The 26,782-nt window shown below is 47.1% G+C and overlaps 1 protein-coding gene across 1 annotated transcript in view; it reads left to right on the forward strand.

Moving 5' to 3' along the window:
- The window catches only part of LOC121846585 (putative protein FAM47C), a 49,397-nt gene extending 24,422 nt beyond the window's left edge, over positions 1-24,975 (forward strand). The window contains exons 3-6 of the mRNA XM_042322728.1: positions 21,206-21,744; positions 22,379-22,906; positions 23,714-23,959; positions 24,420-24,975. Coding sequence (XP_042178662.1) covers positions 21,206-21,744; positions 22,379-22,906; positions 23,714-23,959; positions 24,420-24,975 — 1,869 coding nt within the window. The remainder of the gene's footprint in view (positions 1-21,205; positions 21,745-22,378; positions 22,907-23,713; positions 23,960-24,419) is intronic.
- Positions 24,976-26,782: the final 1,807 nt, after the last annotated feature.

Raw genomic sequence — 26,782 nt, forward strand, 5'->3', positions numbered from 1 at the left:
ATTAAGTTTACCCTGGTTCCCCCGGCTGCTGCAGTAGGGTAGCACATAGCTACTGTTGCTACAGTACTGTGTTCTTCTCAGGGGGAAAAAAATCTAAGGGCAACAAAGGTCAATTAGACAGGCTAAAAAGAGCATTAGCTGAGCTGACTAAAACTCTCAGCGGCATTTCCTGCTCCTGCACTCCTCCTCCTCCTCCTCCTCACTTCATCATGGTTTCACAAGCCTTTGTTTTGAGCCTAGACAGAGAGCAGGCCTGTAGCCAGAGTAGTGATAGTTTTTTTTATTAGGTTTAGGGCCTTGAAAAACCTTGAAATTCCTCTTCAGTTGTACTGAACTATTTCTGTGCAACCCTCTGTGTGTAGTTCTCCTGTTGACATGTTGTGTTGTCATGTGTTGCTACCACGCTGTGTTGTCATGTTTTGCTACCACACTGTGTTGTCATGTGTTGCTACCATGCGGTGTTGTCATGTGTTGCTACCACGCTGTGCTGTCATGTTGTGTTGCTACCACGCTGTGTTGTCATGTTGTGTTGCTACCACGCTGTGTTGTCATGTGTTGCTGCCACACTGTGTTGTCATGTTGTGTTGCTACCACGCTGTGTTGTCATGTTGTGTTGCTACCATGTTGTGTTGTCATGTGTTGCTACCACGCTGTGTTGTCATGTTGTGTTGCTACCAGGCTGTGTTGTCATGTTGTGTTGCTACCATGCTGTGTTGTCATGTTGTGTTGCTACCATGCTGTGTTGTCATGTTGTGTTGCTACCATGTTATGTTGTCATGTGTTGCTACCACGCTGTGTTGTCATGTTGTGTTGCTACCAGGCTGTGTTGTCATGTTGTGTTGCTACCATGTGTTGTCATGTGTTTGTCATGTGTTGTCATTTGTGTTGCTACCATGCTGTGTTGTCATGTTGTGTTGCTACCACGCTGTGTTGTCATGTTGTGTTGCTACCACACTGTGTTGTCATGTGTTGCTACCACGCTGTGTTGTCATGTGTTGCTGCCACGCTGTGTTGTCATGTTGTGTTGCTACCACGCTGTGTTGTCATGTGTTGCTACCATGCTGTGTTGTCATGTTGTGTTGCTACCACACTGTGTTGTCATGTTGTGTTGCTACCACACTGTGTTGTCATGTTGTGTTGCTACCACGCTGTGTTGTCATGTTGTGTTGCTACCACGCTGTGTTGTCATGTTGTGTTGCTACCACACTGTGTTGTCATGTTGTGTTGCTACCACGCTGTGTTGTCATGTTGTGTTGCTACCACGCTGTGTTGTCATGTTGTGTTGCTACCACACTGTGTTGTCATGTTGTGTTGCTACCACACTGTGTTGTCATGTTGTGTTGCTGCCACACTGTGTTGTCATGTGTTGCTGCCACGCTGTGTTGTCATGTGTTGCTACCACACTGTGTTGTCATGTTGTGTTGCTGCCACACTGTGTTGTCATGTGTTTGCTGCCACAATGTGTTGTCATGTGTTGTCACGCTGTGTTGTCATGTTGCTACCACGCTGTGTTGTCATGTGCTGCTACCATCCTGTGTTGTCATGTTGTGTTGCTTCCATGCTGTGTTGTCATGTTGTGCTGCTACCACACTGTGTTGTCATGTTGTGTTGCTACCACGCTGTGTTGTCATGCTGTGTTGCTACCACGCTGTGTTGTCATGTTGTGTTGCTACCACGTTGTGTTGTCATGTTGTGTTGCTACCACGCTGTGTTGTCATGTTGTGTTGCTACCACGCTGTGTTGTCATGTGTTGCTACCATGCTGTGTTGTCATGTTGTGTTGCTACCACGCTGTGTTGTCATGTTGTGTTGCTACCACGCTGTGTTGTCATGTTGTGTTGCTACCACGCTGTGTTGTCATGTTGTGTTGCTACCACACTGTGTTGTCATGTGTTGCTGCCACACTGTGTTGTCATGTGTTGCTGCCACGCTGTGTTGTCATGTGTTGCTACCATGCTGTGTTGTCATGTTGTGTTGCTACCACGCTGTGTTGTCATGTTGTGTTGCTACCACGTGTGTTGTCATGTCATGTGTGTCATGTTGTGTTGCTACCACGCTGTGTTGTCATGTTGTGTTGCTACCACACTGTGTTGTCATGTTGTGCTGCTACCACACTGTGTTGTCATGTGTTGCTGCCACGCTGTGTTGTCATGTTGTGTTGCTACCACGCTGTGTTGTCATGTTGTTGCTACCATGCTGTGTTGTCATGTTGTGTTGCTACCACGCTGTGTTGTCATGTTGTGTTGCTACCATGCTGTGTTGTCATGTTGCTGTTGCTGTCATGTTGTGTTGCTACCACTGTGTTGTCATGTTGTGTTGCTACCACGCTGTGTTGTCATGTTGTGCTGCTACCACGCTGTGTTGTCATGTTGTGATGCTACCACGCTGTGTTGTCATTTTGTGTTGCTACCACACTGTGTGTCATGTGTTGCTGCCAAGCTGTGTTGTCATGTTGTGATGCTACCACGCTGTGTTGTCATGTTGTGTTGCTACCACACTGTGTGTCATGTGTTGCTACCACACTGTGTGTCATGTGTTGCTGCCAAGCTGTGTTGTTGTCTTAGGTCTCTCTTTATGTAGTGTTGTGTTGTCTCTCTTTATGTAGTGTTGAGTTGTCTCTCTTTATGTAGTGTTGTCTCTCTTGTCGTGATGTGTGTTTTGTCTTATATTTACAGTTGAAGTCAGAAGTTTACATACACTTAGGTTGGAGTCATTAAAACTCGTTTTTCAACCACTCCTCAAATTTCTTGTTAAACAAACTAGAGTTTTGTCAAGTCGGTTAGGACATCTACTTGTGCATGACACAAGTCATTTTTCCAACAATTGTTTATAGACAGATTATTTCACTTATAATACACAGTATCACAATTCCTGTGGTTCAGAAGTTTACATACATTAAGTTGAAGGTGCCTTTAAACAGCTTGGAAAATTACAGAAAATTATGTCATGGCTTTAGAAGCTTCTAACAGGCTAATTGACATCATTTGAGTGAATTGGAGGTGTACCTGTGGATGTATTTCAAGGCCTACCTTCAAACTCAGTGCCTCTTTGCTTGACATCATTGAAAAATCCAAATAAATCAGCCAAGACCTCAGAAAAAAAATTGTAGACCTCCACAAGTCTGGTTCATCCTCGGGAGCAATTTCCAAATGCCTGAAGGTACCACGTTCATCTGTACAAACAATAGTATGCAAGTATAAACACCATGGGACCACGCAGTCGTCATACTGCTCAGGAAGGAAAGTAAAGGAAAATAACCTCACACTCAACGTCAACAAAACTAAGGAGATGATTGTGGACTTCAGGAAACAGCAGAGGGAACACCCCCATCCACATCAATGGAACAGTAGTGGAGAGGGTAGCAAGTTTTAAGTTCCTCGGCATACACATCACAGACAAACTGAATTGGTCCACTCACACAGACAGCATCGTGAGGAAGGCGCAGCAGCGCCTCTTCAACCTCAGGAGGCTGAAGAAATTCGGCTTGTCACCAAAAGCACTCACAAACTTCTACAGATGCACAATCGAGAGCATCCTGGCGGGCTGTATCACCGCCTGGTATGGCAACTGCACCGCCCTCAACCGTAAGGCTCTCCAGAGGGTAGTGAGGTCTGCACAACGCATCACCGGGGGCAAACTACCTGCCCTCCAGGACACCTACACCACCCGATGCTACAGGAAGGCCATAAAGATCATCAAGGACATCAACCACCCGAGCCACTGCCTGTTCACCCCGCTGCCATCCAGAAGGCGAGGTCAGTACAGGTGCATCAAAGCTGGGACCGAGAGACTGAAAAACAGCTTCTATCTCAAGGCCATCAGACTGTTAAACAGCCACCACTAACATTGAGTGGCTACTGCCAACACACTGTCAATGACACTGACTCTACTCCAGCCACTTTAATCATGGGAATTGATGGGAAATGATGTAAATATATCACTAGCCACTTTAAACAATGCTACCTTATATAATGTTACTTACCCTACATTGTTCATCTCATATGCATACGTTGATACTGTACTCTATATCATCGACTGCATCCTTATGTAATACATGTATCACTAGCCACTTTAACTATGCCACTTGGTTTACATACTTATCTCATATGTATATACTGTACTCGATATCATCTACTGTATCTTGCCTATGCTGCTCTGTACCATCACTCATTCATATATCCTTATGTACATATTCTTTATCCCCTTACACTGTGTATGACAGTAGTTTTTTTTGGAATTGTTAGTTAGATTACTTGCTCGTTATTACTGCATTGTCGGAACTAGAAGCACAAGCATTTCGCTACACTCGCATTAACATCTGCTAACCATGTGTATGTGACAAATAAAATTTGATTTGATTTGATTTGATTTGATTTGATTTGAAGGAGACGCGTTCTGTCTCCTAGAGATGAACGTACTTTGGTGCGAAAAGTATGTATGTAAATTCCGACTTCAACTGTATACTGTATGTTATTCATTTTTTCATTTCATTTTTTTAATCCCAGCCCCGTCCCCGCAGGAGGCCATTTACCTTTTGGTAGACCGTCATTGTAAATAAGAATTTGTTCTTAACTGACTTGCCTAGTTAAATAAAGGATTTAAAAAAAAAAGGTTTTAATCCCTCTATCCTTTGAGAAACAGTAAATTGGGGTAAAATGGAGGTTATTACATCAATTCATGTAAAGTACTTATTCAATTTTCAACTTTTTACGTTGTAGTGTTTTTTGTATATTTGAATACTACTCGTGAATGTCAGTTGTGTTTCTCTCTTGATGTTTTATCTTCTATCTTCACAGTGAATGTCAGTTGTGTTTCTCTCTTGATGTTTTATCTTCTATCTTCACAGTGAATGTCAGTTGTGTTTCTCTCTTGATGTTTTATCTTCTATCTTCACAGTGAATGTCAGTTGTGTTTCTCTCTTGATGTTTTATCTTCTATCTTCACAGGGTGGAGAAAACACACATTCTTCATGTATGAATCAGCGGCCTAAGAAAACACAGTTGAAAGGATCTTACCTTTACTGTGTTGCTCTGCTTTAGAAACAGTCCAACTGGGTCAACTTCCAGTGTGTAACATTAAAAAAAATATATATATATATATATATATTTAACCTTTTTATTTAACGAGGCAAGTCAGTTATTAAGAACAAATTCTTATTTACAATGACGGCCTGCCCCAGGCCAAACCTGGACGACATGGGACAATTGTGCGCCGCTCTGCGGGACTCCCAATCACAGCCGGACAATAGAGACATTAGACCTTCAATGTAGGTGACAAAATGAAACACGACACACAATAGAATACATTGTGTGTCATGTTGCAAGGGAAAAACAACTATTGGTGTTTTCTGTTATCTCCATTCAAAGGATGAAAACAATGAAGGAAATACTGCAATACTGCAACGTCAAAGTGTTTTTGTTGCTTCCATTTTACAACAGGAAGCTTGGGCTAAAGGCGCTGTGTGATATCCCTAACCCTTAACAACGCTTACAAACGTTTTTTCCATGAAGGTTTTTTTTTTTCTTCTTAGAAGTGACACGTGTAAAGACTGTTCACAGAGTGTTGCCGTTACAGGTGTTGTTCAGTGTTGGTATTGAGCCCTCCAACGAAGAACCTTTCCCTCTGATGTTTTCTGTTGTTTCACTGCAGGTGTTGCCTCAGTGTTATGTAGGAGATATTAGTATTATACTGGTACTCTATTGCTGATTTGAAAGGTTCTCAGGAAGGCCAGTACAGTGTAGTAATGAATTATTACAATTGTCCAACATGTTGCACTGTAAAACACATTTTTACACAATCTGTCTTGGGTTTGTGCAGCTCACCCGCAACTTTCTCTCTCTCTCTCTCTGACAGGAGTTCAAATGGTTAATTATTGTGGTGGTACAGTCCTACAGTCCTCTGGTGGTAGTACAGTCCTACAGTCCTCTAGTGGTAGTACAGTCCTACAGTCCTGTGGTGGTGGTACGGTCTTACAGTCCTGTGGTGGTGGAACAGTCCTACAGTCTTGTGGTGGTGGTAAAGTCCTACAGTTCTCTGGTGGTGGTACAGTCCTACAGTTTTGTGGTGGTGGAACAGTCTTGTGGTGGTGGTAGAGTCCTACAGTCCTGTGGTAGTGGAACAGTCTTGTGGTAGTGGAACAGTCTTGTGGTGGTGGTACAGTCTTGTGGTGGTGGTACAGTCTTGTCTTGTGGTGGTGGTACAGTCCTGGTGGTGGTCCTCTGGTGGTGGTACAGTTTTGTGGTGGTGGTACAGTTTTGTGGTGGTGGTACAGTCTTGTGGTGGTGGTACAGTCTTCTGTTGGTGGTACAGTCCTACAGTCCTGAGGTGGTGGTGGTACAGTCTTGTGGTGGTGGTACAGTCCTACAGTCCTGTGGTGGTGGTACAGTCTTCTGTGGTGGTGGGACAGTCCTACAGTCCTGTGGTGGTGGTGGTACAGTCCTACAGTCCTGTGGTGGTGGTACAGTCTTCTGGTGGTGGTACAGTCCTGGTGTCCTGTGGTGGTGGTACAGTCCTACAGACCTGTGGTGGTGGTACAGTCCTGCAGTCTTATGGTGGTGGTACAGTCCTGTGGTGGTGGTACAGTCCTACAGTCTTGTGGTGGTGGTACAGTCCTGTGGTGGTGGTACAGTCCTACAGTCCTCTGGTGGTGGTACAGTCCTACAGTCTTGTGGTGGTGGTACAGTCTTGTGGTGGTGGTACAGTCCTACAGTCCTGTGGTGGTGGAACAGTCCTACAGTCCTGTGGTGGTGGAACAGTTTTGTGGTGGTGGAACAGTCTTGTGGTGGTGGTACAGTCTTGTGGTGGTGGTACAGTCCTACAGTCCTGTGGTGGTGGTTCAGTCCTACAGACCTGTGGTGGTGGTACAGTCCTGCAGTCTTGTGGTGGTGGTACATTCCTACAGTCCTCTGGTGGTGTAACAGTCCTACAGTCCTGTGGTGGTGGTACAGTCCTGTGGTGGTGGAACAGTCCTACAGTCCTCTGGTGGTGGTACAGTCCTACAGTCCTGTGGTGGTGGTACAGTCCTACAGTCCTGTGGTGGTGGTACAGTCCTGTGGTGGTGGTACAGTCCTTTGGTGGTGGTACAGTCCTGTGGTGGTGGTACAGTCCTGTGGTGGTGGTACAGTCCTACAGACCTGTGGTGGTGGTACAGTCCTGCAGTCTTGTGGTGGTGGTACATTCCTACAGTCCTCTGGTGGTGGAACAGTCCTACAGTCCTGTGGTGGTGGTACAGTCCTACAGCCCTGTGGTGGTGGTACAGTCCTACAGTCTTGTGGTGGTGGTACAGTCCAGTGGTGGTGGTACAGTCCTACAGTCCTGTGGTGGTGGTACAGTCCTACAGCCCTGTTGTGGTGGTACAGTCCTACAGTCCTGTGGTGGTGGTACAGTCCTACAGCCCTGTGGTGGTGGTACAGTCCTACAGTCTTGTGGTGGTGGTACAGTCCAGTGGTGGTGGTACAGTCCTACAGTCCTGTGGTGGTGGTACAGTCCTACAGTCCTGTTGTGGTGGAACAGTCCTACAGTCCTGTGGTGGTGGTACAGTCCTACAGTCCTGTGGTGGTGGTACAGTCCTACAGCCCTGTGGTGGTGGTACAGTCCTACAGTCTTGTGGTGGTGGTACAGTCCAGTGGTGGTGGTACAGTCCTACAGTCCTGTGGTGGTGGTACAGTCCTACAGTCCTGTGGTGGTGGTACAGTCCTACAGTCCTGTTGTGGTGGAACAGTCCTACAGTCCTGTGGTGGTGGTACAGTCCTACAGTCCTGTGGTGGTGGTACAGTCCTACAGCCCTGTGGTGGTGGTACAGTCCTACAGTCTTGTGGTGGTGGTACAGCCCTGTGGTGGTGGTACAGTCCTACAGTCCTGTGGTGGTGGTACAGTCCTACAGTCCTGTTGTGGTGGAACAGTCCTACAGTCCTCACCCTGTGAAGTCCTGTTTGACTCTCAGTCCCTCCCTCCCTCCTCTCTCTCTCTCTCTCTCTCTCTCTCTCTTTCCCTCTCTCTCTCTCTCTCTCTCTCTCTCTCTCTCTCTCCTCTCTCTCTCTCTGTCCCATGTATGGTCAGGGACTTATACAGGCTGGCTGGGAGGGGGAGGACAATGCTAGCTGAATGGGAGTAGGCCCCGGTGACCAAATTAACTTGATAACAACTATTTACTGAAAGAAGGAGTGAGAAAGGCGTGAGAGGAAGGAGTGTGCTTAGATGAGAGACAGCGATGCAGACAGACAAGCTGTGTGCTGTTCATGAGATTTCTGTCACACAACAATGTCTTAGCCTATGCACGTGTGTGCAGTAGGATGCATTCACTTGAGTAGGGCTACCTTACTTTACAATTAACTTTGACCAACTGTGTTGAAGTAAGTAAACAGAAGGCTATCATCACACGTCGCCCTCGGGGATAAGGCCTCTCCATTTAGAATGTCTACTTTGTACGCTGTTTAGAGGAAGCTCATTTTCACAGGAAATCAGCAGTGCCACAGTTCTGCTCTTATCAGGAAAACACGACTTGTATGGACATGAGTGAAACTACAGCTCACATTCCGCTCTCTCCCACCACAACTCTCTCTCTCTCTCTCTCTCTCTCTCTCTCGCTCTCTCTCCCACCACAACTCTCTCTCTCTCTCTCTCTCTCCCACCACAACTCTCTGTCTCTCGCTCTCTCTCCCACCACAACTCTCTCTCTCTCTCTCTCTCTCTGTCTCTCGCTCTCTCTCGCACCACAACTCTCTCTCTCTCTCTCTCTCTCCCACCACAACTCTCTCTCTCTCTCTCTCTCGCCCACCACAGCTCACTCTCTCTCTTTCTCTCTCTCTCCTACCACAACTTACACTCACTTTCAAATCAAAATCAAATTTTATTTGTCACATACACATGGTTAGCAGATGTTAATGCGAGTGTAGCGAAATGCTTGTGCTTCTAGTTCCGACAATGCAGTAATAACCAACAAGTAATCTAACTAACAATTTCAAAACTACTGTCTTATACACAGTGTAAGGGGATAAAGAATATGTACATAAAGATATATGAATGAGTGATGGTACAGAGCAGCATAGGCAAGATACAGTAGATGGTATTGAGTACAGTATATACATATGAGATGAGTATGTAAACAAAGTGGCATAGTTAAAGTGGCGAGTGATACATGTATTACATAAGGATGCAGTAGATGATATAGAGTACAGTATATACGTATGCATATGAGATGAATAATGTAGGGTATGTAACATTATATTAGGTAGCATTGTTTAAAGTGGCTAGTGATATATTTTACATCATTTCCCATCAATTCCCATTATTAAAGTGGCTGGAGTTGAGTCAGTGTCAGTGTCAGTGTGTTGGCAGCAGCCACTCAATGTTAGTGGTGGCTGTTTAACAGCGATGGCCTTGAGATAGAAGCTGTTTTTCAGTCTCTCGGTCCCAGCTTTGATGCACCTGTACTGACCTCGCCTTCTGGATGATAGCGGGGTGAACAGGCAGTGGCTCGGGTGGTTGTTGTCCTTGATGATCTTTATGGCCTTCCTGTAACATCGGGTGGTGTAGGTGTCCTGGAGGGCAGGTAGTTTGCCCCCGGTGATGCGTTGTGCAGACCTCACTACCCTCTGGAGAGCCTTACGGTTGTGGGCGGAGCAGTTGCCGTACCAGGCGGTGATGCAGCCCGCCAGGATGCTCTCGATTGTGCATCTGTAGAAGTTTGTGAGTGCTTTTGGTGACAAGCCGAATTTCTTCAACCTCCTGAGTGGACCAATTCAGTTTGTCTGTGATGAGTATGCCGAGGAACACTCACTTTCTCTCCTCTCTCTCTCTCTCTCTCTCTCTCTCTCTCCTACCACAACTCACACTCACTTTCTCTCCTCTCTCTCTCCTACCACAACTCACACTCACTTTCTCTCCTCTCTCTCTCTCTCTCTCTCTCCTCTCCTACCACAACTCACACTCACTTTCTCTCCTCTCTCTCTCCTACCACAACTCACACTCACTTTCTCTCCTCTCTCTCTCTCTCTCTCTCTCTCTCTACCACAACTCACACTCACTTTCTCTCCTCTCTCCCTACCACAACTCACACTCACTTTCTCTCTCTCTCTCTCTCTCTACCACAACTCACACTCACTTTCTCTCCTACCACAACTCACACTCACTTTCTCTCTCTCTCTCTCTCTCGCTCTCCTACCGCAACTCATACTCACTTTCTCTCCTCTCTCTCCCTCTCTCCTACCACAACTCACACTCACTTTCTCTCCTCTGTCTCCCTCTCTCCTACCACAACTCACACTCACTTTCTCTCACGTTCCTCTCTCTCTCACACATTCCTCTCTGTCCCACCACAACTCACTCTCTCTCCCTCTCTCTCGTCTGTGTGTGTGTGTGTAGGTGTAAAGCAAACAGCTGCCCCTCTTGTTCAGTGGTGTTAATAACATTGTAAAGGTCACCTTTGTCATGACTACCTATGGGTCCCAGTCCCTAATGGTGCATAAAGTCTGTATAACACAACAGTAGCAGCTTGTTAGTTTTACTTAACAGGACTATTCATATGCCTATCGTCCCTGGGAAGAGCAGACTATAAAGCATGACAACACTGTAAATACATAAGAGTTGGAATCAGTCACCATTAATAGGTTACAGTGCTGTGACCTATTACATGTCTTGGACATCTCCCTGTTGTCTTCTGTCCATTGAATTGATTTCATACATGTCCTGGCCTCATCTGTATTTCATTATGTGGCAGCTGTGTGGCAGCTGTTTAAATATACGTAAATGCAGCTGAGTTTATGTTCAAACTCAGTTATCTAATAGTGAAAAAACGGACTAGCAAGGGCAGTTCGGGAACTGCCGACGACACTGAACATCGGTGAGGCAGTCCGGAATCCACGGTTGGATCCAGCTCCGTGTCTTATTTTCGCCGCCAGGCAGCTTTGAATGCGCAGTGTCAAATTTCTCTGTCCTTGCCTCCTCCACCGTCCGCCATTTCGCATTAAAGATGCCTGTTCTTGCACCCTGTCATGGAGGAACAACGAATTGCCTTTGTTGCACTATTACCGCGGAGAGGAAGAAGTGACGATGCAGCTCTTTCTACTGGTGGCGCTGCGCTCTGGACCTAACTCCATTTTGTTCTGCCTTTTCCTCTTTCTTCTTAAGAGAAATAGAACATCTAGGATATGATTTCTTTACATTTCGCATCTGTTTTATGCACTTTTATGCACTTTCACACAACCGATAACTAATCACACCCAAATAAAGATTTTTATACAATCGAAATAGATACATTTGTTTTATTATTTTAAATCACAGAATGCATTACATTCGGTATTTGAGACTGTCTGAAAATAGCCTTCACATATTCCGTCTCAGAAGAAATTCGTTTTTTTCTGTTTTACCTGCACATGAGCAGTTGTTTTCCACAAGTGCATTGAAATAATGTTATAATATAACGCATTAGGCCTCCATGTGAACGAATCTGTCGCAGTTTACAGATAGTTAGTCTAGTTAATCTAGCCTAGTGTACATGCGGTCATTATCCGATAAATAGCTTAACGGTTAAAAACGCGAAGGAAAGCCTTCAGGACAAAGACCGCGTGGGTGCAACGCACTGCAGAGGTTTTTTCCCCCAAAACCACGAACAGCCTGGCTAGTTTGTGCGGGAGAGTCGGTGGGGGGTGGGCGAAACAGACAGTAGCTAATCTCTCTTTATTGCACTCATTGCCTACTGTTGGATGGAAACAAACGACGGTCGTCTGATGTGGTCTGGAGGTTCAGCAGCGTCACCTTTGATATAAACTCTGTTCTCTACTCACTGTAAAAAATAAAAAATAAAACCCACAAAAAACAAGGTAATGTGAATAGCCCATATGTGGATACTGATGGGTAAGAAGGACTCACTGGAAAGCTGTGGCAATTGTTAGGGCTACTGAGTGGACTGTCCTGACTAAATAAATATAAAATTTAATGAATGAATGTAAAGAAATCTGATCCCACATCACAACAGCTCGTTAGGGATGCTGTTTGGTCACAGTTGGTGGTTCCACTCCAAACCTGAAATGGCACAGTTGTAAGGGAAATTAGGGGCACTTGAGGTTGACTGTCATCTGGCACTGGTTGAAGGATAACTAAGTACAGCATTGCAGGCTGTACTTAGCTGATCAGCACATTCAGTTCAAGGTCCAAATCAAGTTCACATCAGACCCACTACACTTAGAAAAAAAGGGTCCCTTTGACTGTCCCTATAGGAGAAAGCTTTTGGTTCCAGGTAGAAGAACCCTTTTTGGTTCCTGGTTCCTTCCTGGGTACTTTTTGGTTCCTGGTTTTGGTTTTTGGTTCCATACAACCAAAAAGAGTTCTCCTATGGGGACAGTCAAAGGGACCATTTTGGAACCTTTTTTCTAAGTTTAGTGGGTCTGATTTGAACCTTGACCTGAATGTGTTGAACAGTAACCTGTAACTCTAATTAGTTATGCTTGAACCAGTGCAAGATGACAGTCAACCTCAAGGCAGCTGCTCAGCCGGAGAACCCTTTAAGGTTCTAGATCAGGGCTGTCCAACCCTCTACCTGGAGAGCTACCATCCTGTAGGTTTACACTCCAACTCTCTTCCTGGAGAGCTACCGTCCTGTAGGTTAACACTCCAACCCTGTTCCTGGAGAGCCACCCTCCTGTAGGTTTACACTCCAACCCTGTTCCTGGAGAGCTACCGTCCTGTAGGTTTACACTCCAACCCTCTTCCTGGAGAGTTACCATCATGTAGGTTTACACTACAATCCTGTTCCTGGAGAGCTACCCTCCTGTAGGTTTACACCAGGTCTCTCCAACCCTCTTCCTGGAGAGCTACCCTCCTGTAGGTTTACACCAGGTCTCTCCAACCCTCTTCAGGAGAGCTACTGTCCTGTAGGTTTACACCAGGTCTCTCCAACCCTCTTCCTGGAGAGCTACCCTCCTGTAGGTTTACACCAGGTCTCTCCAACCCTCTTCAGGAGAGCTACTGTCCTGTAGGTTTACACCAGGGCTCTCCAACCCTTTTCCTGGAGAGCTACCCTCCTGTAGGTTTACACCAGGGCTCTACAACCCTGTTCCTGGAGAGCTACCCTCCTGTAGGTTTATCCCAGGGCTCTCCAATCCTGTTCCTGGAGAGCTACCCTCCTGTAGGTTTACACCAGGTCTCTCCAACCCTCTTCAGGAGAGCTACTGTCCTGTAGGTTAACACTCCAGCCCTGTTCCTGGAGATCTACCATCCTGTAGGTTTACACTACAACTCTGTTCCTGGAGATCTACCATCCTGTAGGTTTACACTACAACTCTGTTCCTGGAGATCTACTGTCCTGTAGGTTTACACTCCAACCCTTTTCCTGGAGAGCTACTGTCCTGTAGTTTTACACTACAGCCCTGTTCCTGGAGAGTTGCCGTCCTGTAGGTTTACACTACAACCCTCTTCCTGGAGAGCTATCGACCTGTAAGTTTACACTCCAACCCTGTTCCTGGAGATCTACCGTCCTGTAGGTTTACACTCCAACCCTGTTACTGGAGAGCTACCCTCCTGTAGATTTTCACTCAACACTGTTCCTGGAGAGCTACCCTCCTGTAGGTTTACACCAGGGCTCTCCAACCCTGTTCCTGGAGAGCTACCCTCCTGTAGGTATACACCAGGGCTCTCCAATCCTGTTCCTGGAGAGCTACCTTCCTGTAGGTTTACACCAAGGCTCTCCAACCCTCTTCCTGGAGAGCTACCATCCTGTAGGTTTACTACACTCCAACCCTGTTCCTGGAGAGCTACCCTCCTGTTGGTTTTCACTCCAACCCTGTTCCTGGAGAGCTACCGTCCTGTAGGTTTTCACTCCAACCCTATTCTTGGAGAGCTACCGTCCTGTAGGTTCTTGCTCTAAGCCCATTTTAGCACACCTGATTCTAATAATTAGAAATCTAAAGGAGGGTAGCTCTTTGAAAACCTAAAGGAGGGTAGCTCTTCAGGAGCAGGAGAGCAATGAGTTTTCAGACTCATTATAATGCATAGAGCCATGTGTTTTCAGACCCATTCTAATATAATAGACCCCTGGCCATAATCATGACACTTAGCCTAGAATCCTCGACTTCCTGATGAGCCGTCCCCCGGGGGTGAGAGTAGGCAACAACACATCTACCACGCTGACCCTCAATACGGGAGCCCCTCAGGGGTGTGTGCTTAGTCCCTTCCTATACTCCCTGTTCACCCACGACTCTGTGGCTACGCACGACTCCAACACTCATCAAGTTTGCTGACGACACTACAGTGGTAGGACTGATCACATACTGACACATACTTACACTGACACCTCAACAGACACACACTTGACTCTACCCACACACTGACACATACCTATACTGACACCCCAACACACATATACATACACAAACACACACTACACACACCTTAACTTACCTCATTTGCACTCACTGTATGTAGACTTTTTGTTTTCTTTTGTTCTACTGTATTATTGACTGTATGGTTTGTTTATTCCATGTGTAACTCTGTGTTGTCTGTTCACACTGCTATGCTTTATCTTGGCCAGGTCGCAGTTGCAAATGAGAACTTGTTCTCACCTAGTCTACCTGGTTAAATAAAGGTGAAATAAAAAAAATAAAAAAATACACCCACACACACATGACACGCACACACATGCATACTGACTCCACACACACAAACCTTCACACACTGCTACTGTCTATCTATTCTGTTGCTTAGTCACTTGACCCGTACGTACATACAGTACACGTGCATAGCTTCCTCAATTACCTCGTACCCCTGCACATCGACTCAGTTCTGCTACTCCCTGTATATAGTCATGTTATTTTCCACTCCCTGTATATAGCCATGTTATTGTCTACTCCGTGTATATAGCCATGTTATTGTCTACTCCCTGTATATAGTCATGTTATTTTCTACTCCCTGTATATAGCCATGTTATTTTCTACTCCCTGTATATAGCCATGTTATTGTCTACTCCCTGTATATAGCCATGTTATTGTCTACTCCCTGTATATAGTCATGTTATTTTCTACTCCCTGTATATAGCCATGTTATTGTCTACTCCCTGTATATAGTCATGTTATTTTCTACTCCTGTATATAGCCATGTTATTGTCTACTCCTGTATATAGCCATGTTATTGTCTACTCCTGTATATAGTCATGTTATTGTCTACTCCTGTATATAGCCATGTTATTGTCTACTCCTGTATATAGTCATGTTATTTTCTACTCCCTGTATATAGCCATGTTATTGTCTACTCCTGTATATAGCCATGTTATTGTCTACTCCTGTATATAGCCATGTTATTGTCTACTCCCTGTATATAGCCATGTTATTGTCTATTCCCTGTATATAGCCATGTTATTGTCTACTCCTGTATATAGTCATGTTATTTTCTACTCCTGTATATAGCCATGTTATTGTCTACTCCTGTATATAGCCATGTTATTGTCTACTCCTGTATATAGTCATGTTATTGTCTACTCCTGTATATAGCCATGTTATTGTCTACTCCTGTATATAGCCATGTTATTGTCTACTCCTGTATATAGCCATGTTATTGTCTACTCCCTGTATATAGTCATGTTATTTTCTACTCCCTGTATATAGCCATGTTATTTTCTACTCCCTGTATATAGCCATGTTATTGTCTACTCCCTGTATATAGCCATGTTATTGTCTACTCCCTGTATATAGTCATGTTATTTTCTACTCCCTGTATATAGCCATGTTATTTTTCTACTCCCTGTATATTGTCATGTTATTTTCTACTTCCTGTATATAGCCATGTTATTGTCTACTCCCTGTATATAGCCATGTTATTTTCTACCATGTTATTGTCTACTCCCTGTATATTGTCATGTTATTTTCCACTTCCTGTATATAGCCATGTTATTTTCTACTCCCTGTATATAGCCATGTTATGTTCTACTTCCTGTATATAGCCATGTTATTGTCTACTCCCTGTATATAGCCATGTTATTTTCTACCATGTTATTTTCTACTTCCTGTATATAGCCATGTTATGTTCTACTTCCTGTATATAGCCATGTTATTTTCTACTCCCTGTATATAGCCATGTTATGTTCTACTTCCTGTATATAGCCATGTTATGTTCTACTTCCTGTATATAGCCATGTTATTTTCTACTTCCTGTATATAGCCATGTTATTTTCTACTTCCTGTATATAGCCATGTCATTGTCTACTCCCTGTATATAGCCATGTCATTGTCTACTCCCTGTATATAGCCATGTCATTGTCTACTCCCTGTATATAGCCATGTCATTGTCTACTCCCTGTATATAGCCATGTCATTGTCTACTCCCTGTATATAGCCATGTCATTGTCTACTCCCTGTATATAGCCATGTTATTGTCTACTCCCTGTATATAGCCATGTTATTGTCTACTCCCTGTATATAGCCATGTCATTGTCTACTCCCTGTATATAGCCATGTTATTGTCTACTCCCTGTATATAGCCATGTCATTGTCTACTCCCTGTATATAGCCATGTTATTGTCTACTCCCTGTATATAGCCATGTTATTGTCTTCTCCCTGTATATAGCCATGTCATTGTCTACTCCCTGTATATAGCCATGTGATTTTCTACCATGTTATTGTCTACTTCCTGTATATAGCCATGTTATTGTCTACTCCCTGTATATAGCCATGTGATTTTCTACCATGTTATTGTCTACTTCCTGTATATAGCCATGTTATTTTCTACTCCCTGTATATAGCCATGTTATTGTCTACTTGTTATTGTTATTCCTTATTCACTGTGATTTATTCCTCTTGTCACTATTTCTATTTAGATGTGTTGTATCTTTAACTCTGCATTGTTGGAAAAGAACCAACAAAAATAACCCATAAAGTAAGCATTTCACCCTTAGTCTACACCTGTTGCATGTGACAAATAACATTTTGATTTGACATACATTATAGATGATTAAGCATGAATGGCTTCCTCAATGAGAAAACATTGAATGTATACAGTAGGCTTACATGTGGTTGGTGCTATTCACCTGATCCATATGAAACAGGAAGTTCTTCAAAGCTCTGTTGGTTAGAGCGTAGAACACTTGGACAGTTTCCTGTTCAAAGCAGAACAAAGGTGTACAAAAACTTTTTTATCTCCACAAATCCTTGATTTTCATCAGCTGTCCACAAACAAGGATTATGCTAAAATTATGCAAAGTAATGAGAGAGCCAAGTAAAAACACTGTTTTATATGAAACCTGAAAACTATGTGAAAAGTTTAATTATTAGAAATGCTAATAGTAGAAAAACATTAATTCTCCATATTCACATTTATAATCAATTATTTTTGCTGCCTCGTGCAAACTTAGTTTTTTTTGTTGGTCCTCTGTAAACAGAGCCTACTGTTAAACTGTGAGTCCCCATTCAACCTCAATCCACTTCAGCAAAGCAAATACAGCAATGGGAAGTTCAAGGTCGACTCAGGAGAGGTCACGCCTCGATTCTAATGTGGCTTGTCATTAAATGAGAACGCAACATGATTCAGATCAGTTTTAATGGCAGGGTTTTTCTGGGGCTGTTTTTTTTTGCACTAGGGATCGGTCTGTCAATCAACACTTGATAACTAGATCTTTGTAATAAATAATATACGTTTACAACTGTTTTTATACAATAAATTTGATTAAAGCAAAATTCAGTTGTATTGAAATGACTTGTATGTTCAATTTCAAATAATCCAAGGCATAGTTTTTGACTGGAAGGAAGACGTTATACTCTGTTACCTAATTCTAGAGAGGTGAGGCAGCGTTCGCCCAACTCTAACTGCCAACAGTATCACTGTTCAACAACAGATGGCAGTATACGACTAAGAATAAGTCTTGGCCACCTGTGAATCAAGCATGCCAAATATCCCACACACCTGCTGTTTCATCTATTTTTTTCTCAGGAGTTCATGATACCTTGCAGTTGCACAAACAAAGAACTCAAACTGCAAACATACTCATTGGTCACTGTTGGAAATCAGCCAATGGAATGACACTAGGAAATGTAGGCTATACCGTTTCAGTCTCAGGGGTCTTTATTAAGTGAGTAAAAACAAAACAAAAAACGTTATTTGACTGTGTTTTTAGAGCAGGGGCCCAATCTGCTGTAATTCTCCAGGGAGAGGGGTTGGAGTGGGGGAGATTGGAGAGAGAGTGAAAGAGAGAGGGAGATAGAGGGGACGACTCACAGGGTCTCGGTGACAACCAGACATGTCAGGGGATTAAGGTGTCTCATTACACACATATGACACAGCCCAGGAGGCAGCTAAGGATAACACACACAAACACAGTGTTAAGGTGCAACCCAGTAAGGACTGACCTCGCCCCTCCAGAGAGTCCCTACCTGTTGTTGAGGATCAACATCGATATTTGAATACATCTCAGCTGATATATACTACTACACACCTTTAAAAAATGTTTTTTAAATTACCTTTATTTAACTAGGCAAGTCAGTTAAGAACAAAATCTTATTTACAATGACAGCCTACCGGGGAACAGTGGGATAACTGCCTTGTTCGGGGGCAGAACAACTGATTATTACCTTGTCAGCTCAGGGATTTGATCCAGCAACCTTTCGGTCCACTGAACTAAATACTTTATCATTTATGAATATTTCATATATGTTTCATACCTTTTATGGCATGAATTGTCAGTAAATAATACATCAATTCCACATCATACCTCTTGAATTTTTAAAGTATTTCTCACGTACATTATATTTGTTTTTATCTCAATATCTTTAGTCTAAAAAATTCAGGGTTCCAGAAAATCGAAGCCTCTTAGTTGTTTTAAAAGGCAGAGACTGAAGTTGTTCACAGTGAAATAGGTGATACAGTCACTGAAAAGGAATGTCTGTCCTGATGGGACATTTCTTTATCTGCCAGACTGCTGACATTTGGAAAACAGAGATGTATTTTCTACTCTTTTTTTCCCCTCTTTTTTTCTTTCACTATAAAATGTAGTTAAGTGAGTTTAGCTGTAGTAATATAATATAACTGTAAAGATTTCTGTTTCAGTGATTTTTGGATTCCCCCAGCTCCTCTCTCATCCACCAGAGTCCCCCAGAGATCCACGATCACATCTCTAGCCTCCAACTGCAGTCTGGAACACATAGAATAAACCCAGGACTTCACCAGTCTGCTTAGACCAACTCTGTGTCAGATTCAGTCACACCTCCCTTGGCCATTAGAACTGTGTTTACAAACTAGCACCCGCGCCCACACACTCACACATTACCCTGTGAAAACTGAAGGGATCTATCTACCTGTGGTGGGAGGTACTAACATGACAGTGCCCAAAACTCTGTGATTTTAGGAAAAGGGTATGTTTTGATTTTAGAGAGTCAACAGTGAACAGCAGTGAACAGCAGGTTGGGTTGAATGGAGCACTCTGTCTCTCTCTCCCAGTGAACCTTGCTCTCATTACCTCACAACCGGAGTTACGCTGCCCTTTCGACAGGCCACATCAGCCAAAGAAAACACACACACACATCTGGACCCTCCACCCTGGCCTTTTGTGGTTCTGTCTGATGTCAGTAGTGAAGGTTTCAGTGGGAGGCAGAGCCTTTCATACAGGCCTCTTTGATTATCTTCCAATCGACTGGCCTGCTGGTACTGTATCTCTGAGTGACGGGAAGAGGGACCAATCACATCGGCCAATTGTTAGACCTGTGATCTCTCTTTCTGTCTTTTCCCGCCCTCTTTTTTTCTATTTGGTTCAGAGGAATGGAAGGATGGTATGATGAAAGAGTGTTAGACATTTCCTTGAGTTCCTCTGAGGACTAAGGTGCTAACAACACGAAACATGCCCGAGGAAAGAGCTCACAACCATCTGTCTGTTGAATGGAGGTATTTAGTAGCCTATAGGTGTAGGTATATACTTACCTGTATAACTATATATGCATACCTTGTATGTGAGCAGCAGCCCCTACACAAAGGCATTGTGTGTGTGTGTGCATGTGCGTGTGCGTGCGCGTGTGTGTATGTGTGTGTGCATGCGCGTGCGTGTGCTTGTGTGTGTGTGTGTGTGTCCTATAGTCCTAGACCTCAACATGGCCTAGTGTTGCTGAGCCAGATAACTACATGTTCAGACTGGTCTTAATTAGGCATTCTTTCTCTCTCTGTCTCTCTCAGTCTCTCTCTCTCTCTCTCTCTCTTAGCCTGTCTCTCTGTCTCTGGGCCCCACAGCGGCATTAAGAATTCACAGTAAGTACAGGGTATCTGAATGCCGCGATGTTGCAGTACTGTAAAAAGAGGGAAGCGTGTTAGAATGATCTCCACTCTTTTTGTATGTGACAAAACAAGACCTGAAGGTTTACAGCATGACTTGCAGTCCTTTGCTACAACCACATTTGGAGTTATTTCTAGTAATGTGTTCTAAATATTGAGGCCCTTGGACACTGACTCATCAGGTCTGGTATCATTTTTTTAGGCCTCCCAACCCTAACCCTTCCCCACTGAAGACCGGGCCTCCCAACCCAAACCCTTCCCCACTAACCACCAGGCCTCTCAACCCTAACCCTTCCCTACTGAATACCAGGCCTCCGAACCCTAACCCTTCCCTACTGAAGACCAGGCCTCCCAACCCTAACTCTTCCCTAATGAAGACCAGGCCTCCCAACCCCAACCCTTCCCCACTGAAGACCAGGCCTCCCAACCCTTCACCACTGAAGACCAGAACTCCTAACCCTTCCCTACTGAAGACCAAGCCTCCCAACACTTCCCTACTGAAGACCAGGCCTCCCAACCCTATCCCTTCCCTACAGAAGACCAGGCCTCCCAACCCTAACTCTTCCCCACTGAAGACCAGGCCTCCCAACCCTAACCCTTCCCCACTGAAGACCAGGCCTCCCAACCCTAACCCTTCCCTACTGGAGGCCAAGCCTCCCAACCCTAACCCTTCCCTACTGAAGACCAGGCCTCCCAACCCTAACCCCTCCCCACTGAAGACCATGCCTCCCAACCCTAACCCTTCCCCACTGAAGACCAGGCCTCCCAACCCAAACCCCTCCCCACTAAAGCCCAGGCCTCCTAACCATAACCCCTCCCCACTGAAGACCAGGCCTCCCAACCCTAACCCTTCCCTACTGGAGAACAGGCCTCCCAACCGTAACCCTTCCCCACTGAAGACCAGGCCTCCAGACCCTAACCCATCCCCACTGAAACCCAGCCCTCCCATCCCTAACCCTTCCCACTGAAGACCAGGCCTCCCAACCCAAACCCTTCACTACTGAAGGCCAGGCCTCCCAACCCTAACCCTTCCCCACTGAAAACCAGGCCTCCCAACCCTAACCCTTCCCTACCGAAGACCAGGCCTCTCAACCCGAACCCCTCCCCACTGAAGACCAGGCCTCCCAACCTTAACCCTTCCCTATTGAAAACCAGGCCTCCCATCCCTAACACTTCCCTACTGAACACCAAGCCTCCCAACGCTTCCCTACTGAAGACTAGGCCTCCCAACCCTAACTCTTCCCCACTGAAGACCAGGCCTCCCAACACTAACCATTCACCACTGAAGACCAGGCCTCCCAAAACTAACCCTTCCCCACTGAAGACCAGGCCTCCCAACCCTAACCCTTCCCTACTGGAGACCAAGCCTCCCAACCCTAACCCTTCCCTACTGAAGACCAGGCCTCTCAACCCGAACCCCTCCCCACTGAAGGCCAGGCCTCCCAACCTTAACCCTTCCCTATTGAAGCCCAGGCCTCCCAACCTTAACCTTTCACTACTGAAGACCAGGCCTCCCATCCCTAACTCTTTCTACTGAAGACCTCCCATCCCCAACCCTTCCCTACTGAAGACCAGGCCTACAAACCCTGACCCTTCCCACTGAAGACCAGGCCTCCCAACCCTAACCCCTCCCTACTGAAGAGCAGGCCTCCCAACCCTAACCCTTCCCTGCTGAAGACCAGGTCTCCCATCCTTAACTATTCCCTACTGTTGACCAGGCCTCCCAACCCTAAACCTTCCCTACTGAAGACCAGGCCTCCCATCCCTAACCCTTCCCTACTGAAGACCTCCCATCCCTAACCCTTCCCTACTGAAGACCAGGCCTCCCATCCCTGACCCTTCCCACTGAAGACCAGGCTTCCCAACCCTAACCCTTCCCTACTGAAAACCAGGCCTCCCAACCCTAACCCCTCCCTACTGAATACCAGGCCTCCCAACCCTAACCCTTCCCTACTGAAGACCAGGCCTCCCAACCCTAACCCCTCCCGACTGAAGACCAGGTCTCCCAACCCTAACCCTTCCCTACTGAAAACCAGGCCTCCCATCCCTAACACTTCCCTACTGAAGACCAGGCCTCCCATCCCTGACCCTTCCCACTGAAAACAAGGCCTCCCAACCCTAACCCCTCCCTACTGAAGACCAGGCCTCCTAACCCTTCCCTACTGAAGACCAAGCCTCCGAACCCTAACCCTTCCCTACTGAAGACCAGGCCTCCCAACCTTAACTCTTCCCTACTGAAGACCAGGCCTCCCAACCCCAACCCTTCCCCACTGAAGACCAGGTCTCCCAACCCTAACCCTTCCCTACTGAAAACCAGGCCTCCCATCCCTAACACTTCCCTACTGAACACCAAGCCTCCCAACCCTTCCCTACTGAAGACTAGGCCTCCCAACCCTAACTCTTCCCCACTGAAGACCAGGCCTCCCAACACTAACCATTCACCACTGAAGACCAGGCCTCCCAAAACTAACCCTTCCCCACTGAAGACCAGGCCTCCCAACCTTAACCCTTCCCTACTGGAGACCAAGCCTCCCAACCCTAACCCTTCCCTACTGAAGACCAGGCCTCTCAACCCGAACCCCTCCCCACTGAAGACCAGGCCTCCCAACCTTAACCCTTCCCTATTGAAGCCCAGGCCTCCCAACCTTAACCTTTCACTACTGAAGACCAGGCCTCCCATCCCTAACTCTTTCTACTGAAGACCTCCCATCCCCAACCCTTCCCTACTGAAGACCAGGCCTACAAACCCTGACCCTTCCCACTGAAGACCAGGCCTCCCAACCCTAACCCCTCCCTACTGAAGAGCAGGCCTCCCAACCCTAACCCTTCCCTGCTGAAGACCAGGTCTCCCATCCTTAACTATTCCCTACTGTTGACCAGGCCTCCCAACCCTAAACCTTCCCTACTGAAGACCAGGCCTCCCATCCCTAACCCTTCCCTACTGAAGACCTCCCATCCCTAACCCTTCCCTACTGAAGACCAGGCCTCCCATCCCTGACCCTTCCCACTGAAGACCAGGCTTCCCAACCCTAACCCTTCCCTACTGAAAACCAGGCCTCCCAACCCTAACCCCTCCGTACTGAATACCAGGCCTCCCAACACTAACCCTTCCCTACTGAAGACCAGGCCTCCCAACCCTAACCCCTCCCGACTGAAGACCAGGTCTCCCAACCCTAACCCTTCCCTACTGAAAACCAGGCCTCCCATCCCTAACACTTCCCTACTGAAGACCAGGCCTCCCATCCCTGACCCTTCCCACTGAAAACAAGGCCTCCCAACCCTAACCCCTCCCTACTGAAGACCAGGCCTCCTAACCCTTCCCTACTGAAGACCAAGCCTCCGAACCCTAACCCTTCCCTACTGAAGACCAGGCCTCCCAACCTTAACTCTTCCCTACTGAAGACCAGGCCTCCCAACCCCAACCCTCCCCACTGAAGACCAGGTCTCCCAACCCTAACCCTTCCCTACTGAAAACCAGGCCTCCCATCCCTAACACTTCCCTACTGAACACCAAGCCTCCCAACCCTTCCCTACTGAAGACTAGGCCTCCCAACCCTAACTCTTCCCCACTGAAGACCAGGCCTCCCAACACTAACCATTCACCACTGAAGACCAGGCCTCCCAAAACTAACCCTTCCCCACTGAAGACCAGGCCTCCCAACCCTAACCCCTCCCTACTGAAGAGCAGGCCTCCCAACCCTAACCCTTCCCTGCTGAAGACCAGGTCTCCCATCCTTAACTATTCCCTACTGTTGACCAGGCCTCCCAACCCTAAACCTTCCCTACTGAAGACCAGGCCTCCCATCCCTAACCCTTCCCTACTGAAGACCTCCCATCCCTAACCCTTCCCTACTGAAGACCAGGCCTCCCATCCCTGACCCTTCCCACTGAAGACCAGGCTTCCCAACCCTAACCCTTCCCTACTGAAAACCAGGCCTCCCAACCCTAACCCCTCCGTACTGAATACCAGGCCTCCCAACACTAACCCTTCCCTACTGAAGACCAGGCCTCCCAACCCTAACCCCTCCCGACTGAAGACCAGGTCTCCCAACCCTAACCCTTCCCTACTGAAAACCAGGCCTCCCATCCCTAACACTTCCCTACTGAAGACCAGGCCTCCCATCCCTGACCCTTCCCACTGAAAACAAGGCCTCCCAACCCTAACCCTCCCTACTGAAGACCAGGCCTCCTAACCCTTCCCTACTGAAGACCAAGCCTCCGAACCCTAACCCTTCCCTACTGAAGACCAGGCCTCCCAACCTTAACTCTTCCCTACTGAAGACCAGGCCTCCCAACCCCAACCCTTCCCCACTGAAGACCAGGTCTCCCAACCCTAACCCTTCCCTACTGAAAACCAGGCCTCCCATCCCTAACACTTCACTACTGAACACCAAGCCTCCCAACCCTTCCCTACTGAAGACTAGGCCTCCCAACCCTAACTCTTCCCCACTGAAGACCAGGCCTCCCAACACTAACCATTCACCACTGAAGACCAGGCCTCCCAAAACTAACCCTTCCCCACTGAAGACCAGGCCTCCCAACCTTAACCCTTCCCTACTGGAGACCAAGCCTCCCAACCCTAACCCTTCCCTACTGAAGACCAGGCCTCTCAACCCGAACCCCTCCCCACTGAAGACCAGGCCTCCCAACCTTAACCCTTCCCTATTGAAGCCCAGGCCTCCCAACCTTAACCTTTCACTACTGAAGACCAGGCCTCCCATCCCTAACTCTTTCTACTGAAGACCTCCCATCCCCAACCCTTCCCTACTGAAGACCAGGCCTACAAACCCTGACCCTTCCCACTGAAGACCAGGCCTCCCAACCCTAACCCCTCCCTACTGAAGAGCAGGCCTCCCAACCCTAACCCTTCCCTGCTGAAGACCAGGTCTCCCATCCTTAACTATTCCCTACTGTTGACCAGGCCTCCCAACCCTAAACCTTCCCTACTGAAGACCAGGCCTCCCATCCCTAACCCTTCCCTACTGAAGACCTCCCATCCCTAACCCTTCCCTACTGAAGACCAGGCCTCCCATCCCTGACCCTTCCCACTGAAGACCAGGCTTCCCAACCCTAACCCTTCCCTACTGAAAACCAGGCCTCCCAACCCTAACCCCTCCGTACTGAATACCAGGCCTCCCAACCCTAACCCTTCCCTACTGAAGACCAGGCCTCCCAACCCTAACCCCTCCCGACTGAAGACCAGGTCTCCCAACCCTAACCCTTCCCTACTAAAAACCAGGCCCCCCATCCCTAACACTTCCCTACTGAAGACCAGGCCTCCCATCCCTGACCCTTCCCACTGAAAACCAGGCCTCCCAACCCTAACCCCTCCCTACTGAAGACCAGGCCTCCTAACCCTTCCCTACTGAAGACCAAGCCTCCGAACCCTAACCCTTCCCTACTGAAGACCAGGCCTCCCAACCTTAACTCTTCCCTACTGAAGACCAGGCCTCCCAACCCCAACCCTCCCCCACTGAAGACCAGGTCTCCCAACCCTAACCCTTCCCTACTGAAAACCAGGCCTCCCATCCCTAACACTTCCCTACTGAACACCAAGCCTCCCAACCCTTCCCTACTGAAGACTAGGCCTCCCAACCCTAACTCTTCCCCACTGAAGACCAGGCCTCCCAACACTAACCATTCACCACTGAAGACCAGGCCTCCCAAAACTAACCCTTCCCCACTGAAGACCAGGCCTCCCAACCCTAACCCTTCCCTACTGGAGACCAAGCCTCCCAACCCTAACCCTTCCCTACTGAAGACCAGGCCTCCCAACCCTAACCCTTCCCCACTGAAGACCAGGCCTCCCAACCCTAACCCTTCCCCACTGAAGACCAGGCCTCCCAACCCTAAGCCTTCCGTACTGAAGACCAGGCCTCCCAAACCTAACCCCTCACTGAAGACCAGGCCTCCCAACCCTATTCCCTCCTCACTGAAGACCAGGCCTCCCATCCCTAACCCTACTGAAGACCAAACCTCCCAACCCTTCCCCACTGAAGACCAGGCCTCCCAGCCCTAACCCTTCACCACTGAAGACCAGAACTCCCAACCCTAACCCTTCCCTACTGAAGACCAGGCCTCCCAACCCTAACCATTCACCACTGAAGACCAGGCCTCCCAACCCTAACCCTTCCCCACTGAAGACCAGGCCTCCCAACCCTAACCCTTCTGTACTGAAGACCAGGCCTCCCAAACCTAACCCCTCACTGAAGACCAGGCCTCCCAACCCTATTCCCTCCTCACTGAAGACCAGGCCTCCCATCCCTAACCCTTCCCCACTGAAGACCAGGCCTCCCAACCCTAACCCCTCCTGACTGAAGACCAGGCCTCCCAACCCGAACCCCTCCCCACTGAAGACCAGGCCTCCCAACCCTAACCCTTCCCTACTGGAGACCAGGCCTCCCAATGCTAACCCTTCCCTACTGAAGACCAGGCCTCCCAACACTAACCCCTCCCCACTGAAGACCAGGCCTCCCAACCCTAACCCTTCCCCACTGAAGACCAGGCCTCCCAACCCTAACCCCTCCCCACAAAAGCCCAGGCCTCC

This window comes from Oncorhynchus tshawytscha, linkage group LG05 (genome assembly GCF_018296145.1).
Source record: "Oncorhynchus tshawytscha isolate Ot180627B linkage group LG05, Otsh_v2.0, whole genome shotgun sequence".
NCBI lineage: Eukaryota > Metazoa > Chordata > Actinopteri > Salmoniformes > Salmonidae > Oncorhynchus > Oncorhynchus tshawytscha.